The sequence below is a fragment of the Lagopus muta genome, chromosome 3, assembly GCF_023343835.1.
Source record: "Lagopus muta isolate bLagMut1 chromosome 3, bLagMut1 primary, whole genome shotgun sequence".
Taxonomy (NCBI): domain Eukaryota; kingdom Metazoa; phylum Chordata; class Aves; order Galliformes; family Phasianidae; genus Lagopus; species Lagopus muta.
In genome coordinates this window covers 48353382-48369842 of record NC_064435.1, presented here as the reverse complement: position 1 = coordinate 48369842, position 16461 = coordinate 48353382, and the positions used below count along the sequence as shown (strand labels likewise).

Genomic DNA, 16461 nt, shown 5'->3' with positions numbered 1-16461 from the left:
GTATCAACAACCAAGCTGTTAGCAAACAGTTCAGTATTCCAGTTATAAACATGCTGGTGTGTAAATGCTATGGCTGAAGTTTATGAAGCAATGGATACACAAGATATTCACTAGGAGTTAAATGTTGCTGCTCATAGAAAGGAAACATTTAGTGATTATCTTGGTAAGTGGTGGTATTTATAAACTGTAGGACAAATTTTAAAAACCCAGATTTGAGGTTGTTTAATATGGATTATCAGCAAAGTGGCAAACAAATGTAAAGTCATAACCGGTATTATATAAATCAAACGTAAAATATATTTACCTAAGAAGTGCTTTTTCAGTTTCACCTTTTCTTTTTAAAAGGGTTCTGTGAAATAACTTCAGGACAAATTTTCAGGAGCCTTGCTCTAAAGTACGTTCTTTCTGCTGTTGCAGAAAAGAGAAAGGTGTTGGTCTGTGATGGTCAGAAGCCCCAAAAGCAATGGAAGGGAGAGGATAGGTGGGCAAGAGAACTGCGCTCTTGGGTTGTCCCCTGCTGTGTACCTAAATCTCGTGAACACACATTCCCAGTGTTTCAGATTTCCACAGCAAAGAATGGGCAATACAAACTTCAGATTAAGAGGAATATTGAATATAAGTAAAGAAAAGAATAGAGAGTTCTATGACTCAGATATTCAGCCTAAAGTAATTCAAAAAGAGGATCTGTACGCACTGATGAGGGTCTAGTTAATCTAATTATGCTATACAAGTGATAGTATTATAACTTCACATTTGCAAACCTGATTTTGTGATTCTTGAGACGTAGTGACTTTAAGTGCGTCTTGAACCAAAAATCAGTGTGGCATGTTTGGATTCACATCTGAAAAGACTGCAATTTAAATTCATATTTCATCTTTTTGTGCCTCGTCAAGAATACCCTGATCTAGTTTGTAAATCCTTTGAATGAAAAGGGTAGTTGCCAAAGAAAAATAGGGATCCTCCACTGCAAATGGCATTCCTCAGTTAAGTGGGACTGAAGATGGGCCACTGCCCATGTGAATTTTTGTAATGTTTCCATGGCATCTTAGCATGATCAAATTGTGCTGTGAAACCGCATCGCAGAGAAGTATATTAATAAAAGTATTGGGTTTGTAACTGCAGGTTCCTCAAGATGAATGGTCTGGATACACTCCACGAGGCAAAGATGATGAGATTCCCTGCCGGCGGATGCGTAGTGGCAGTTACATCAAAGCCATGGGGGATGATGACAGTGGAGACTCAGACACAAGTCCGAAGCCATCTCCAAAGATTGCTGCACGGAGAGAGAGCTATCTCAAGGCCACCCAGCCATCCCTTACAGAGCTCACCACCCTCAAGTAAGTCAATCTTTTTCTACATCATTTAAAACTCTTCAGTAAGACCTATATTGTCTGCTCATCTTTGACTCTGCTATTCACTTTTGGATACCAGTTAAGGAAAAAATGTGATCATAATTACTTTTGGTTTGAGGGTAGACTTGGCCATGTATTTCAGTGTTATTTTGCAAAGGGACCCAACTGCCTGCACTTTGACTTTGCAAAGTATTTCAGCCTGTTAGTGCTAACTGAAGATGCTCAAGTGTTTTCAACAGATCTGTTTTTTGAACACGTTGCTGAATTACAGCTTACACCTGCAGAAGCTTTATGTAACTGTGTGTTTATATATACTCTACATGAATACCACATGTAAAATTAGCTCAAAGCTAGTCTTTGCAACTCATCAGAGGGTATCTGACAGTTAATTAAAAAGAACAATGGCTTTCTGAAAATAGATAAATCCGTAGTTTCCACTCTTCAGTCCATTTGGAATTGCACTGTTTATTTGGTGGAAAAACATAAACAACACTGAAATGTCTTAAATTATTTATAAAAGCTTTAGTCAACATCAAAGAGGAATTTATGGGTTTTACGTCATGTTGTACTTTATGTCATTGAATCATTGATTCAAAAGAATCCAAATTCTCATGAAAATTGCATGAATCGACAGTTTTGGTATTAGTGTTTTCTTTTAAATGATTCTAAAATGGAGAGCTACCCTAAAGCAATAAAATAAATTACATCCATTTTAAAAAAAGTGTGGTTTTAAAGCAGCAATTGTTTCTGTCTGTCATCTGCAAAAATTTGCAGTGAATCATAGTTCACTGAACCAAAAATAACCTAATTTTAGTACAACATGCCTAAGGCTGTATCTTTAAAATGGAAACGAAAAGAGCTGTATCTCTTCTAGTATCCGTGATTACAGACAAAAGACTCCTTCTGTACTTCCCTCATTAATTTCCTCTCCTTCCTTGTTCTCCTCTACCCCATATTTTTTCCTAAATCTTATCTGAGTAAAAGATTGTAGAGGAAAACATTTGATCCTTATTAAGAATGTCAGTGATGAATAGACCAGAAGACCACGCCAAACTTATTCCAACTCCCTGCAGCAGCCTGCCTATTTCTGGGGAAGATGGTAATTGTCTGCTCTGTGTTTTTCACTAGTGTTGAGAGGAAAATGTGGTCTCATTTTCTGCAGGGATTTTCATGAACTTGCCAGAGGTTGCTCAAGGAATCCAGCAATTCCTCTCATCATCCAACAGACTTCATCGTACCATCTCCTGAGCCAAAATTGCCCCTCTGTGATTAGTTACAGCAGCCAGCACAAAGTCACCTAGAAAGGTGAATATAAACATTAGGTAGCACAAACTCCACAAAACCTTGCTTTATACACAGAAATGCCATGAGGATTGGAGCTTACCCATCCTGAGACCGCAGAAAAATATGTTCCATAGTTCCTTATTATAGTACAATAAATTAGAGTGATTTGCTCCTGATCATTCCTGTTCTATATGTAAGTATTTAAAAAAAAAAGTCTTGCATGTCAATGTTCACCCACAAAGGATGTTAGGTCAGAGGGGCTAGCTAGGCAAGCAGGTTTGCATTTAGCTTGAAGTCATTGTAATTCTGCAAAGTGCTTCTGTGCACTTTAATCCATTCCTATTCAGGAAAGCTTTTAGGAATGTGCTTTAATTTAAGCTGCACTTAGTAAAAATTGTGTAAGTTTAAAGAAACGACAATGTAAATTTCAGGACTGTGGAGCTAAGGGGAAAATGGAAAATGGTGGTAAAGCAAAAAAAGAGGACAAAACAGGAAGTAACTTCTCTTTTTCAATGACTTTTCAACATTAATTGGCATGAAGTATAATTATTTCTTTTAATCTGATAATTTATAGAAATGTTTTTTCGGGACTCTTTCTACTTTTAGCGATAAATTGTATGATATGTAATTATGCATTGCTTTTATTCCTTTCTGCTGAACAGGGTGTTCTTGTTGTTATTTTGTTTTGTATTTTCTTTATGTGAGTAGTAGCCAAGAACACTATCTGGGAATTGAAGTCTAGATTTTGATTATTTTTTTTTAAATTTTTTGCAGACTTCTTCACACCTTCCTAGTTGCATGACTTGACCTTGTCCTGGAGAGGCTTGCTTATTCAAACCAGGGCTATGTTGATTACTCTGGGAGTTATGATAGAGTTGTGCTATCTTGTCTGCCACAGACTAAATTAGGGTCCCTAATTTGCTGAATATAGGCATCAAGCAATTGTATCATGTGCAATAACAAGTTACTTATTTGACTTACTGTTGAGTAGAGCTCAATTAGCACCTGAATTAGAGCTTAATGGAAATGAGCTGAAAGTTACTCTATTCAACAGACACTCGGAACAGACACTTACTGACACTAGTGGACTTTCTATTTGTCCTACAAGACGTTATTAACAATTAAAAGTTGAGTGGTATTCAGTATTTTCACATTTCTTCTGCCTTGTTAAACTGGAAGTATTTTCAGTGATAATTGTGATAATTTGTCTGCATTTCTTTCTGCTACTCTATATATTGCAGTCTCCTGTATAACAGGTAGTAAGCTGCACTCATGTTTGGCAGGAAAATGACTGAAGAACGTGTCCTCTTTTGCTTTCACTGTTGTTTTTGAAAGGATTTTTCATCTTGTGGGACTTCTCTCTGAGACTAATATTGCTCTCACAACCCACGCTGTTCCTCCCACCTACCTACCTACCGTTGCTCGTGTGCCTACTCTTCTTAGAAAGGATTTTCATTACTACCAATGTTTCTTTTTATATAAGGAATAACTTCTGAACAGAACAATCAGGTCATATCCCCTTTACATAATACAAATTTATTTTCCTGTTTTTCACTGAGGTTTTTTTCTTCCTACACTTTCCAATCTCCCTCCTACAATATTCTTCCCATGCCATGGTTTCCATGTGGTTACAGCACAAATCAAATGCTATGGTACCATTCTGAATAAAGCACAGCTTGCTATGATCTTGAAATGCACACCTCCGCTGCTGCACTCTTATTATCCTACCAGGAAGCAAGCAGTCTTTTCTCTCTCTGCTGGCAGTATCCTCCTAGAGTTAAATCTTTCACAGTCCAGATAAACTGATACAGTTGGAAGAAAAAAAAAAAGAAAGTGCCATTTTCTTGCCTATTCCTGAAAGACAGCAGAAATTTATCTTGCATTTGTAGGCAGATAGAAAGCAGAACAGTTTGCTAACTTCTCAAGAAGATTCGGTCAGTGGAAACTGACTTTTCTATTACAGCTGAGCTTCATTCAGGACTTACTGCTTTACTGCTTGGTCATGTTTAGCCCAGTTTTCAGCAGGGGGAAAAAAAAGATATGCAATCACATTACCTCTCTACAAGTCAGTGTCTCCTTCCCACTTTCCAGCGCCTCTTGAATCCATTGGCTAACCTTAGTCAAGTTTACTAAAGAATGAGGATAGGAAGTTTCAGTAAATTTTATAAAGATTTGTAGCTGATTAAGATGAAGACCTAGAATCACCCAAAAGTGTAAGGAACTAGTAGTAGCTGGTGAGTCAGCCCAACACAAAAATGGATGGCATTACTTTCTTACCTTAAAAGATGAGAGATAAGTAAAGAACTGGAAAACTCTGAGGGTAAAAGGTCTAAGAGATGTATCTTATTACCATAGTTTTCCTGCTTCATTCTGCCATCTATGATTGAGTGACCCATCTGATGGATGAGGGAAAGGCTATTGATGTAGTCTGCCTAGATTTTAGCAGACTGTGACACTGTCTCCCACAGTATTCTTCTGGAGAAGTTGGCAGGAAGGTGGTAGAGTCAGCATCCCTGGAGGTGTTTAATGAAAGGGCAGATGTGGTACTTAGTGACGTGATTTAGTGGGTGATATTGGTGGTTAATGGAGGGTTGGACTTGATGTTCTTAGAGGTCTTTTCCAACTTCAGTGATTCTATGAGTCTATATGGCTATATCCTTTTCTTTTTTTTCCCCTATGGTACAGAACTTGTCTGTGTAAATTCCATTGTAGCTGCCTCTCTTCTTATGTCTTATTCCCTCATAAATGAGTGATACTTAGAATAAGCCAACCAATTCCTGACTTTAAAGCTGATCAGAAACTTTCCAAAGCCGATATATAGCAAAACAAGCGTGCATATATGCATAGGTCACTCTGAAAGTAATGTCTTATATTTGTTTCCATGGAAACTACAATAGATACAAAAAGCAAAATAACATTGTTTGATAGAGCAAATTCTCAGATATAAAATGCTGTTTTTCAGTATAGGTATCGCCATTAGCTATGCACTTTACCAGCAATGAACAAGAGCCTGCATGCCACACTCAAAATTTCTGCACCAATGGAGGTGACCCAGTGTATTACAACTGCTAAATAGTGCTATTTCTAGGAAAATGTTGTCCACACAGTCCTTCTTCCATCATCCTGAACAGATGGAAGTCAGAAGGTGCCAAATCTGAACTATACATTGGGTGTGGTGGGATAGTCCAGCTAGGACTCTGACTGTGTTCCACGGTCTTCAAAGCGATATAGGGCTGACATTGTTATCCTGTTGCAGGACAAAGGTCATCTTCTTCTCTGGCCTGACTGTATAAATTTGAGCCTTCAGCTTAGTCAACATCATGACTAACATTAATCAGAGTTAATATTTTGTCTAGGTTGCAGGAATTCCAGAATGATCACCCCTTTCGTGTTCCAAAGACAATGTACATACATCACTTTAATTGCTGAGGGCTGCATCTTGAGCTTTTTCTTTGATGGGGAATTGACATGTCACCTCTCCATGGATTGCTATTTTGACTCTGGCTCATAGCACTGACACCACATGTCATTACCAATAATGATGTGATCAAAGGAACTTCACTCTCGGCCTTGTATTGGTTCAATAAAACCTGAAAAACTTGCATACAGCATTCTTTCTGTTCTTGTGTGAGCACAGTGAGACATACTTGGTGCAAACTTTTCAATATCCCAATGCTGCCACCATCATTGACCAACCAACGCACTGAAGCTGGTGTTCAGCTCTGAACAGCACCCTGGTCTCAATCTCCCAATTCATGCAGATGAGCTGATCGAGACGTTCATTGCTTTGTGGTGTGACAGAATATGGCTTGTCTTTCACGCCGCTGAAACACACTACAGCCACTGCTTCACTGTGCTCAGGCCAACTGGTTGGTCTCTGTAAAACATTCAGCAATGTCAATTAATGAGTGCAATTTTTTCTGCATGGAGAAGTTTAATTCCACACTTTTGCTTCATACACTCTTCCTTGTCAGACACCATTTTGTCAGACTGTCTTTCTGCTGCTATCTGTCACATGATGATAAAATGTAATAGAATATTGGCAGGAAGGTTCAACCTTTACTGCCATACCACCAACATCTGCCTCTGATATGATGGTCCAGCATAATAACGTAAGAGGCATGACTTTCAGAGTAGCCCTTGTGTGTGTGTGTAAAAAACTTTTTATAGTCTCAAAGCTCATGGATACTTTTGCCTCTGTGGTAATTTATTGAGGTTAGGAGGGAGGTGATATGCACATATGGGCATATTCGTTCAGTCTGATGGGAAGGTAGAATGCATCATCTGCACTGGGTGAAATAAAGGTGAAATTGCGTAATGTCTGTATTCACACATGATGCTAGGACTAATCTGAATGAGAAGATGAGAAAAGGTCAAAAAGATTTTTATACTACAGACCCTGCAAGTGGAATGATTCATGGCAAGGATTTTGTTAAATGTTGAGCTCAAAGCTAGAGATCATTCTAGCTTTGATTTTCCTTGTAATACAACAAATGTAGATGTCTTCATGGCTTCATAAAATGAAATATACAGCTCTCAGGAAACTATGGAGTAACATAAACTTTGAAGGTGATTATCCCACTTTCTCGACTTTACTAAAATGCTGCCTTTGGAAGTGTCTGTACTGAGAGTAATGAAATAGAATGTGAGGATAATTGTAGCCTGACACGCTGGCTAAATTATTCTGGCATTCAAACAAATTGAAGTTGTGTCTCATGTCCATACACTACACTACAATATACAGCATCACATGCATCCTTAGGTATGACAAACATCTTGGTCTTCAGAACTAAGTCACGTTTGCTTTAGGGTGTTTCTGTATTATTTTAACACACTCAAAAATACACCTAGGAAAAAAATAAGTGTCATATAAACAAAAGCATACTTTTTTTTTTTTCTTTAAACAGATGTGCTGTCCTCATTCTGCTAAAATAATGAAAATATCTCATTAACTTCAGTGGTCCAGATCACAAAGAAAAGGGAGACAAGAGGGAAAATGTGAGGGGATGCAATATCTCCATCTTCCTTACGATTGGTATTTTTAGACACACACAGGGAAGCTTGTTAATTTTCTTTCCTGTTGAATAATGTCCAATTAGGGAACAATGAGTTTCCTAATTAGTCCAATAAGACTGATGAATGTTTTTATTAGTGTTTTACAATATGTTTCCAGTAAAGTATGTTTCATTGTTTCATGTTTCAATCTCTTTCATTTTCATCAGACTTTTAGCTAGGAAAAAACTGTTTTCCTTCAGGCGTTATTTATATTTGCTTGCTTGAAGCATGAATTTTTGGGATTTCCCGTGAAAGTGATAGAAAGAACTCCACAAGCTCTGGATGCTCAGCTGAAGTAACAGTATTCTGGAAATACTGTTGCTCTAGGTAGCAACATCCGCAGCCCACTGTCACAGATGTATGAAATACTACTTAGCTTTTTGTAAGTGTTATTGCAATCTTTTCTCTCATCTCTCCAGAAGCTAAGGGGATGTTTTCTTGCTTTTCATGCTCATGCATCAGGTAAGATTAAGATCACTGAATAATTTATAAGTCAGAAGAAAATTTGAAGGTAAGATGATTTTTTAAAAATGCACTTGTTTAAAAGTAGCAGGTGGGCATAGTTCTAGATCCAGTGATTTTCTTATGGCATCTGATGTCTGTTTTCTGTATATTTAAAAAGCAGAGGATAATGATGGAAACTGCACTTTTATTGAAGGAACTCAGAGAAATATTGGAGTTTTGGCAATGGGAAGATAACAGCAATAACTTTCAACCGATGGATATATAGAGCCTGTTCAGTTGGTTAAAACTTAGTATCAGTGATGGGTATGTGAAATTGCTTGTGCTCCACAGCAGCGTCCCTTCTGGGCTTTGTGTCCTCTCACACAAACCACACCTCCTAGAAACAGGAGAAATAGAGTTTATTTAACTGGTGCTTCAAGTAAGGTATTGCCGATCAGGAGGCTGATGTAGTCACTTTGTTACTGTCATCATGGCTCTCCAGGCTGGAGGAGCTTACAAGAATATCAGGTGGAAATTTTTTTAATAAGTTCCATTTTTCCCATCTTGGCTTTGAATTTCCTTTCAGTAAGTGTCTGAACAAGCTTCCAGAAAACATGTAAAGCAAGTTGGTGCATACACGAGGGATTGTGTAGAACTACGTACTATGAGAATGCCTGTTCAAATTAGAGAACATAACACACAGTGTCTGACTTATCTGAAAAACTAGTGAGCACCTCAATTCCAACGCTAATATGAGGGCTGCTCTGAAAGTAACGCTTCCTGTGTTATTATGTTGACCCATGACATCACAGGTGGATTTTGGTGGTATGGCAGTTGAGGTTGAATCTTCCAGTATGCCATCACATTTTATTGCTGTGTGGCAGATAGCAGCAGAGGGGCAGTGTGACAGAGTGGAAGTGTGCATGAAACAAAGGAGTGCCACTGAATTCCTTCCTCCATATGGAAAAATTGGCACCCAGTGACATTCATCAGTGCTTGATGAACATTTATGGAGACCAACCAGTTGATGTAAGCGCAGTGAGGCAGTGGGTGGTGCATTTCAGCAGTGGCAACATCAGCATGGGTCACCTCTGCTGATTCAGATATCTACAAGCATGGCATGCAGGCTCTTGGTAATTACTGGTGAAAATGCACAGCTAATGGTAGTGATTATGTTGGAAAATGGTGTTTTTTAGCCCAGAATTTGTTCTATCAAATAGCATTATTGTGCTTTTTGTATCTGTTGTACTTTCCATGGAAATAAATAGGAAGCATTACTTTTGGAGAACAGCCTATGTGTACAATATTTTTCATTTGAAACAAAAGCTTTGTGATTAATCCATACAACAAAAAGAAAATTAATATTCAATAAATATAAATTATAAATATGTTAAATATCTGTAAACATTTGGATAACCAAATTTACACTATTCACTTAGTTCTAGTGAAAGGGCATTTACAGCTTCTTCAGGGATTATCACTTAATATTCCCATCTGCCTTAAGAGCAGATGAAATAAGAGAGGAAAAGTCTCAAACTCTTCCTCAAATCCAAATTCCTGTTGAAATTTTGCAGCCTGTTTTTCTAAGCTAAGTGTTGGTTCCCTGTTTAGATTCACCATAAAGCTTGTATGGTTGTTGCCAGTTGTTGAAAAGTGCTTCTTTCTTACAGACCCCTGTAGTGAGGAATAATCACTTCCCTGCTATTGCTGGCCACGCTATTTCTGGCAAAGCCAGGGTGCTATTGGCCTTCCTGGCCACTTTGGTACACTGCTGGCTCGTGTTCAGCTGAGCACTGATCAATACCTTCAGGTCTGCTTCTTCCACACAATCTTGAGCCACTTTGCCCCAAGCCTGTAGCTTGCCTGAGGTTGCTGTGAACAAAGTGCAGGACCCAACACTTGGCCTTGCTGAATATCATCCCATTGGCCTCAGCCCAGCAATCTGTCCTGACCCTCTGTGGGGCCTTCCTGTCCTCAGGCATATTGACAGTTCCCCTCAACTTGATATCATCTGCAGACTTACTGAGGATCCCCTCTTCCAGGTCATCAATAAAGAAACTGAACAGGATGGGACCCAGTACTAACCCCTGGGGAACACCACTCATAACCAGTCACTGAGGATAACTGATCTGACTCTTAATGATAGATGTAAAGAAGGTATTGATAACCTCAGCCTTTTCCTGATGATCACCTTACTTACAGAAACAAAAATCTTTGTTCTGTATCTGTTCATCTGGCTCAGCTTCTGTACAGGAACTGTTACGTCACGGCTTGAGCTGGTGATGGAGCACCTGGTGAGAGGGTGTGCCTGGACTAGGGAGCACAGGCACATTGTTTGCACCTGTGCTCCTGTGTGCCCAGAAGGGGTGGACCCAGGGTAGACCCATACTGGGCTCATATAAGGACCCGACACTGGAAGGAGAATATTTCTTGGGCGCAGGCTGCTTTCTGAGAAGGAGTACTGTATGGAGAGCCTTTTTTCACCAGTGGAGTGAGTGCTACTCTTTTTTCTACATATAACTATTAGCCTGCCCGCAAATACTTTACCTGATATTGCTGTTAGAACTGATTTTGCTTCTTTATGAGCACAACAGCTTCATGCAACATTTTGCTTTATTCTAAGTGTGGTTACAGTTAAAAAGAGAACTTCCAATTTTTTAGCTTCTTTTAGTTAACTTCTCTAAGATTTTGTTCATTTTAGAGCAAATGATTCAAGTCTATCCCCTCATCTGTTTCATAAGGCAATGTCTTGCTATACTTTATGGGTATAATGGGCACCTTGAGGGCTTACTTTATGAAACAATTACAATCAGTGAACCAAGATGTGCTTTTCAGTCATCTCTTTCAGGGTGTAGTTTTTATGTACACTCCATGTAGATGCACAAAATAGGTTTTGTTTATTTTCTGCCCTACTTCTGCCCACCTACTGAAAAAGCTGCCTTAGAAAGAAAATCATATCCAGTGGGGATAGGAGAAGGAATGCTGCCTCAGACAGCAAAGACATAAACAAGCTAGATGTTAGAAAAATTTTTATAATGGTAATGATAGTTAAGAACTGGAGTGGATTGCCAAGAGAAATTGCTTCACTGGATGTCTTGAAGAATAGGACAGAAAACGTCTGTCAGGAATAATTTAGATATTGCTAATCTTGCTCTGGGGTAGGAGGAGGGACCAGATGATCCCAAGAAGTTCCCTCCAGACCAATCTTATATCATTCTGTTTTTCTCAGGCTACTGAATATATCCAGTATTAACCATTCTTACTTCCTTTCTCTAACTTCATTTTTGAACGTAAAAATGAAACTCTCATCAGGACTAAATTATTCCTACTGGCCTACTGTTGAATAGTAAATATAGATATCCCACCCACAGCAGCACTCCACAATTCTTTAATGCATTCTAAACGTTATTTCATTGTTAGCATTTTGAAATCATGTTGTACATGCTGCCAGCCATACCATGCTTGAATCTCGGTATGTGATCTTGTACTGTCTGTTTTAGTTTACTAAGGGAAGCTCAGCTGATATATTAAACCTGCTATGCAGAAAATGCACAGGCATAAAAAGAGATGTGCATTTGCACAGAATTCCGTGTGGAGTCCTTAATGTCCAACATAACAAGACAAGTAAACAGACAACAATAATGAAGTCAATTATTCATGATAATTTTCTGTTTTGATCAGCTAGAAGTGTGCTGTTCTTCTACCATGAAATGTTGGAGCCACTTGAGATTAAAAATAGAACAAGAGTGTATTTTTGGTTTAGTTTTAATGTGAAATTGCAAGAGAAACAGTAGCATATTTCTTCTGCCGATTAATGCTTTTGGTATATTCTGCCAGCCTGCATCATGTTGAGGTGAGAGAGAGAGATGGAAGCAAGTAATGGTTCGGTCCTCACAAATAGAAGAAACTAAGTCATGCCAATTGCCAGCCATTTGTTTCTCACATTTTTTTGTGTTTGTTTTACTGCTAGGATGAAGCAACTTTCAGCTCATTTCAGTAATGTTCTGCTAGTTTGGGTGCAGTGTGGGGGAAGGCTAGATGCAGCCCGTTGGCCCCTAGCAGCCCAGGTGCTGAAGCAGGGCACTGTCAAATACCACTCTGCTCCCACATGAATAAAAGTTCCCCCAATGGGATGTGACCTTTTTAAATCCCTCCTCCTTACTAAGTCGCCAATCTTTTCCAGAGGGGATAAATTAGGGAAAATGCTTAAAGGCTTTCTTATGTTGTGCTTGTCTCTTAATCATTGCTTGCCACAAAGATACCAAACATCATATGATTGCTGCTACTGCCCTTTGCTGGTGTGAAAAATTATTTTTCTTGAAAACATCTTTTCAGCAGCTAGCAAGTTCCTGTGAGGGATTTCTATGATGGCAGCTGACTTGCATGGCAATTCCCAGCTCCCCTCTGCTACCCTAGCACCATGTGCCCCAGCTGCCAGCAGCTTGGCCTGCAGCAATGCCAGGGACTGCAGAAGGCACTAACTTGTTCTGTCACCCATGAATGCCTGCAGCAAAATCCAGAGCGCCCAAATCCTTCCTTCCATTTCCATGGCAGCCATGCTTGGGTTGTGCCTGCGCAGCTCTGCTCTGTGACAGTGATGAATCATGATGAAGGCAAGCTCAGGATCTTTCAGGGCTAGTCCATAAATCTCTTCTGTTTTACATCTGGCAATTGCTATTGCGAATCTGCGCTAAACCTTCATTACTTTTACAGCTGAAACTGAAAATCTCCCTTTGAAAGATACTCCTCTGTGGGTCAGTCCCCAGAATATTCTTAGTTATTACTTATGGGTTTATCACACCAAAATAGGCATAAATTAATAGATTGAAAAGACAGAAGTTTGTTAAAATTCCTTTAATAGTTAATGTTTATTATGGTCTACATGACAAAAATTTAAAAAGGTAATAGAATGCAAAGTAATACAAGAGTCTCACTTCATCTATTATTTATGCTCCTTGCTTTTCAAAACTTAAAAATACTACTATATTTTAATCACATTTAATCATAGAGAAAAAAATCGCTTCTAAACATGGCATAAGTCTCAAAACCTCAGGTAACACTGATTTTTTTTATATTTTTTTTTTTAAACTGCTATGCTCTAGGTGAAATGATGTCAAACAATGAGGTTGAAAGAGTCAAGACTTCATCTTACAGTATTTATTTCTGTAGTGGTGATAGAAATTGTATTTATAAAAGCTGGAATTTCAGTGGTGGAGGTGTCACTTTTTGACTTTGAAGGTCGTTTTCCTTATTCTGGTGATGTGTAGCCAATGTGTCATTCCCCCATTCTCCTGAAGTGATAATCAAATATGTTAAAAATTTCAGAAATGTTGGCACTGACTAGTTAGAGGAGCCCAATCTAAATGTCTGGTTATGAATTTGACTGTTGCAGAATCTTTTGGCCTCATATCAGTCACATGGCTCTAAGAGCTGTGAGACAACAGTGTTTTGGCAGAGATTTGTTGCTCAGACTTGCTTGAAATTCTGGTGAGTCAGGCTGTGCCACTGCAGTTGTTCAGTCATCAACTGCCGGGTAGAATGTAATTTCTGGCATAGCAATAACTCTGCCTATTACTTTACTTTTCTGAGATTGTTTGATTTGCGGCACAAATTGATTGCTGTTTGCTTGTGAATAACAAAGGAATTTGAACTGATAAGGAGTGGATGATGCCATATTCGTGTTAGACTGATAAGAGTTGGAATGAATGTTAGTATTGTGACATTATTTCTGTTGTCCTCCTTTTCTTTACTCCTGTTTTTTTAAGTAATTCCTTAATAATTCTGAATTATGATCCTCAGTTCTGAGATAAGTGTCCACTCTCAATTATGAGCCAAGGTGGGCAGGAAGAATATTGTATTTAGACTCGTTTTCTTGTGTGAGGGGACAATAACTTTCTGACTATCAACCACTTCTCTATTCCCACCTTCATACTGATTATTTCTTTTTTCAATGAATTTCATACCTTTGGAAATGGTAAGGGCGTAGCATATATTATATTTCTAGTCCTACTCCTGCTAAGATTTTCTTCACTAGTGATTTAATTATTAACCTTTTTCACTTGTCCTGTTACTAATATCACTACTGATAGTCTTCGAAGGGTCTTAAGTCCTGCAGTTTCCAGGCCCCAACCAGAGCTGCTCTGCTGCTAACATTCCTGCGGTCTTCTCACTGCATGCATTTATTGCCCAGAGGTATGCAGTTTGCACTGAAAAAAAAATGGCTCTGCCTGTCTTTATTTCATGGCTTTACATGCAGTCATTAGTTTCGCTCAGTCAGCTATCTTTGGAGTTGTTTTTTGGGTAACTGGGTCTACTGCCCTTCTATGACCGATGGCCAGGCCGTCCTTGTGCATGGACCCCGGTACAACAGCATGCCTCTCTCCTATCATCTCTAATTGTCTCCTTTCTTCAGATTCATTATACCTTTGTGAGGACTATGATGTCTGCCTGTGTGTTTTGCCTTCAGCAAAAGATTCACTAGCCCTTGTGTTCCAGTGAAATTACAAGTTACAGCTGTATTTCCTGCCACTGTTCTTGCAAGCAGGATGTCCATAGAACGGTAGCCAGTTACTTAAAGTAATTAATTCCCATAAAGGCAACAACCCAAAGAACAGCAAAATGATCAATTTCAAAGTCATATAAAAAAATCAATCAACTGAAAAGCTGTTTTTTTGTTTTTTTGTTTTTTGTTTTTTGTTTTTTTAAAAAAAAAAAAACAGGGCAGTAGTTTTGATGTTGATGTTGCAGAAATTTTCTTTGGGGTAGGTTTTCAGATTTTGTTTTGTCATGTATTTTCTTAGATGATGTATGTAGTAAACAGTAAATAACACATAAATAAAGAATCTTTATTTGTAAGAAGTATCTTTAAAGAGTAGGGTGAAACAAAATAGACCTGAGATGGATGCCAGTCCTCTTCCGTAAGACTGTGTTGCTCAATGACCCAGCACAGGCCTGAGACAGAGCTTTGGAGAGCATCTCACTCCTGGACTCCTCCAAATCTACACTATGCTTGATGCTTGTTTGTTTGTTTTTATATTCTAAAGCATGAGACTTAATAGGAAGATGGCACAGAAAAATGATTATGAGGCTGTTTCTCTTAAGGTTCTTGGGAATGCTAGGCAACTAGGATCTGAATTTTCAGTGTGCTGTTTACAAGTCTCAAGCATAGCATACAGAATCTGAGCTCTGGAGGGTGTGCTGGCTGTTATTTTTTTCCTCTGAGAAAGTACATGTGAAGTTTTAAATGTCGGCCTCCTACCCAACACAACTGGATGATAACCTTAGCCGTGAATTAATCAAGCTGCTTGTTAAAAACATTATCTTGCCAGCATTCTTCCAAGTTTTTTGTTGGTTTTTGTCAGGCAAATCTAACAGCTGCTTCTGCCTTGAAATGATACACTAAGGTTAATTATAGTTCTGGAACACACTAAGGTACAATTTGGCTGCTTGGGTACAAGAAGAGCATGAGCAGTGCACCTGGAGTGAGAACTAGGCTTGCAATGTTCATGTAGGTGTGAGAAGAGTCAAGCAAGTGCATTGCCCTGTACTCATCAAGGTGCTTGGGGAGAGCCCCATCACACTGCACAAGGCAGAAGCTGCATCTTCTATGTATTTCTCCACTGGTGCTCCCCACAACTTGTGAATGCTGCTCTTTGGAGTAGCAGTAACTTATGTTGCATTTTGCTGTTTAAATCCATACCTACAACTGTCCCATTCCTTGACACCTCTCCCCCTCTCTTCCTGCCATCCAGCCCACACCCATTGCTAACATATGTCCCAGAGGTGGCTCAGATGCTTTCACAGGGGGTAGATGACAGCTAGTCAGCCATCTCTCCAGATAATCCTACCTCTCCCCATTCCTCTGTGCGCTACCCATGCATGCTAACACATTGCTTCCCACTCACTTCTCTATAAAGGGAATTTGTTACCCTTCACACCATAGCAGAAGGAAATCTTAAAATTTTTTTTTTTTTTTTTTTTTTTTTTTTAATCCCATAGGGAAGGCCTTCAGGGCTAGGGAAAGATATTTTAATATATCTCAGAGACAGAGGTGCCATGGAATAGGCTGCATAGAGAAGTGAGCTCATAGGCTGACAATTACAGTCTGGCTGGGTAGCGGGGGTTTCCACTGCATCCTCTGTGCAAGCCTATTCCTGGAAAACCTGTGAATTTGCTGATGGAAAGCCATTTGGAAGGCTGTGAGGAACACTTGTCTCTGTTCAGGTCTCATTTCTCCTCTTTGGAGAATCAAATAATAGAATTGAGTTAGAAGGAACCCTCGAAGGCTGTCTTGTCCAACTTCCTTGTAACAATCAGGGATACCTAC

At 39.0% G+C, this 16461-nt stretch overlaps 1 protein-coding gene across 6 annotated transcripts in view; it reads left to right on the top strand.

The window, feature by feature from the left end:
* DLGAP1 (DLG associated protein 1) overlaps positions 1–16461 on the top strand; it is a 377818-nt gene that overhangs the window by 251201 nt on the left and 110156 nt on the right. For all 6 annotated transcript variants that reach the window (XM_048939383.1, XM_048939382.1, XM_048939380.1 and 3 more), the window contains one exon: positions 1123–1337. In XM_048939383.1, the coding sequence (XP_048795340.1) occupies positions 1123–1337 (215 nt within the window). The remainder of the gene's footprint in view (positions 1–1122; positions 1338–16461) is intronic.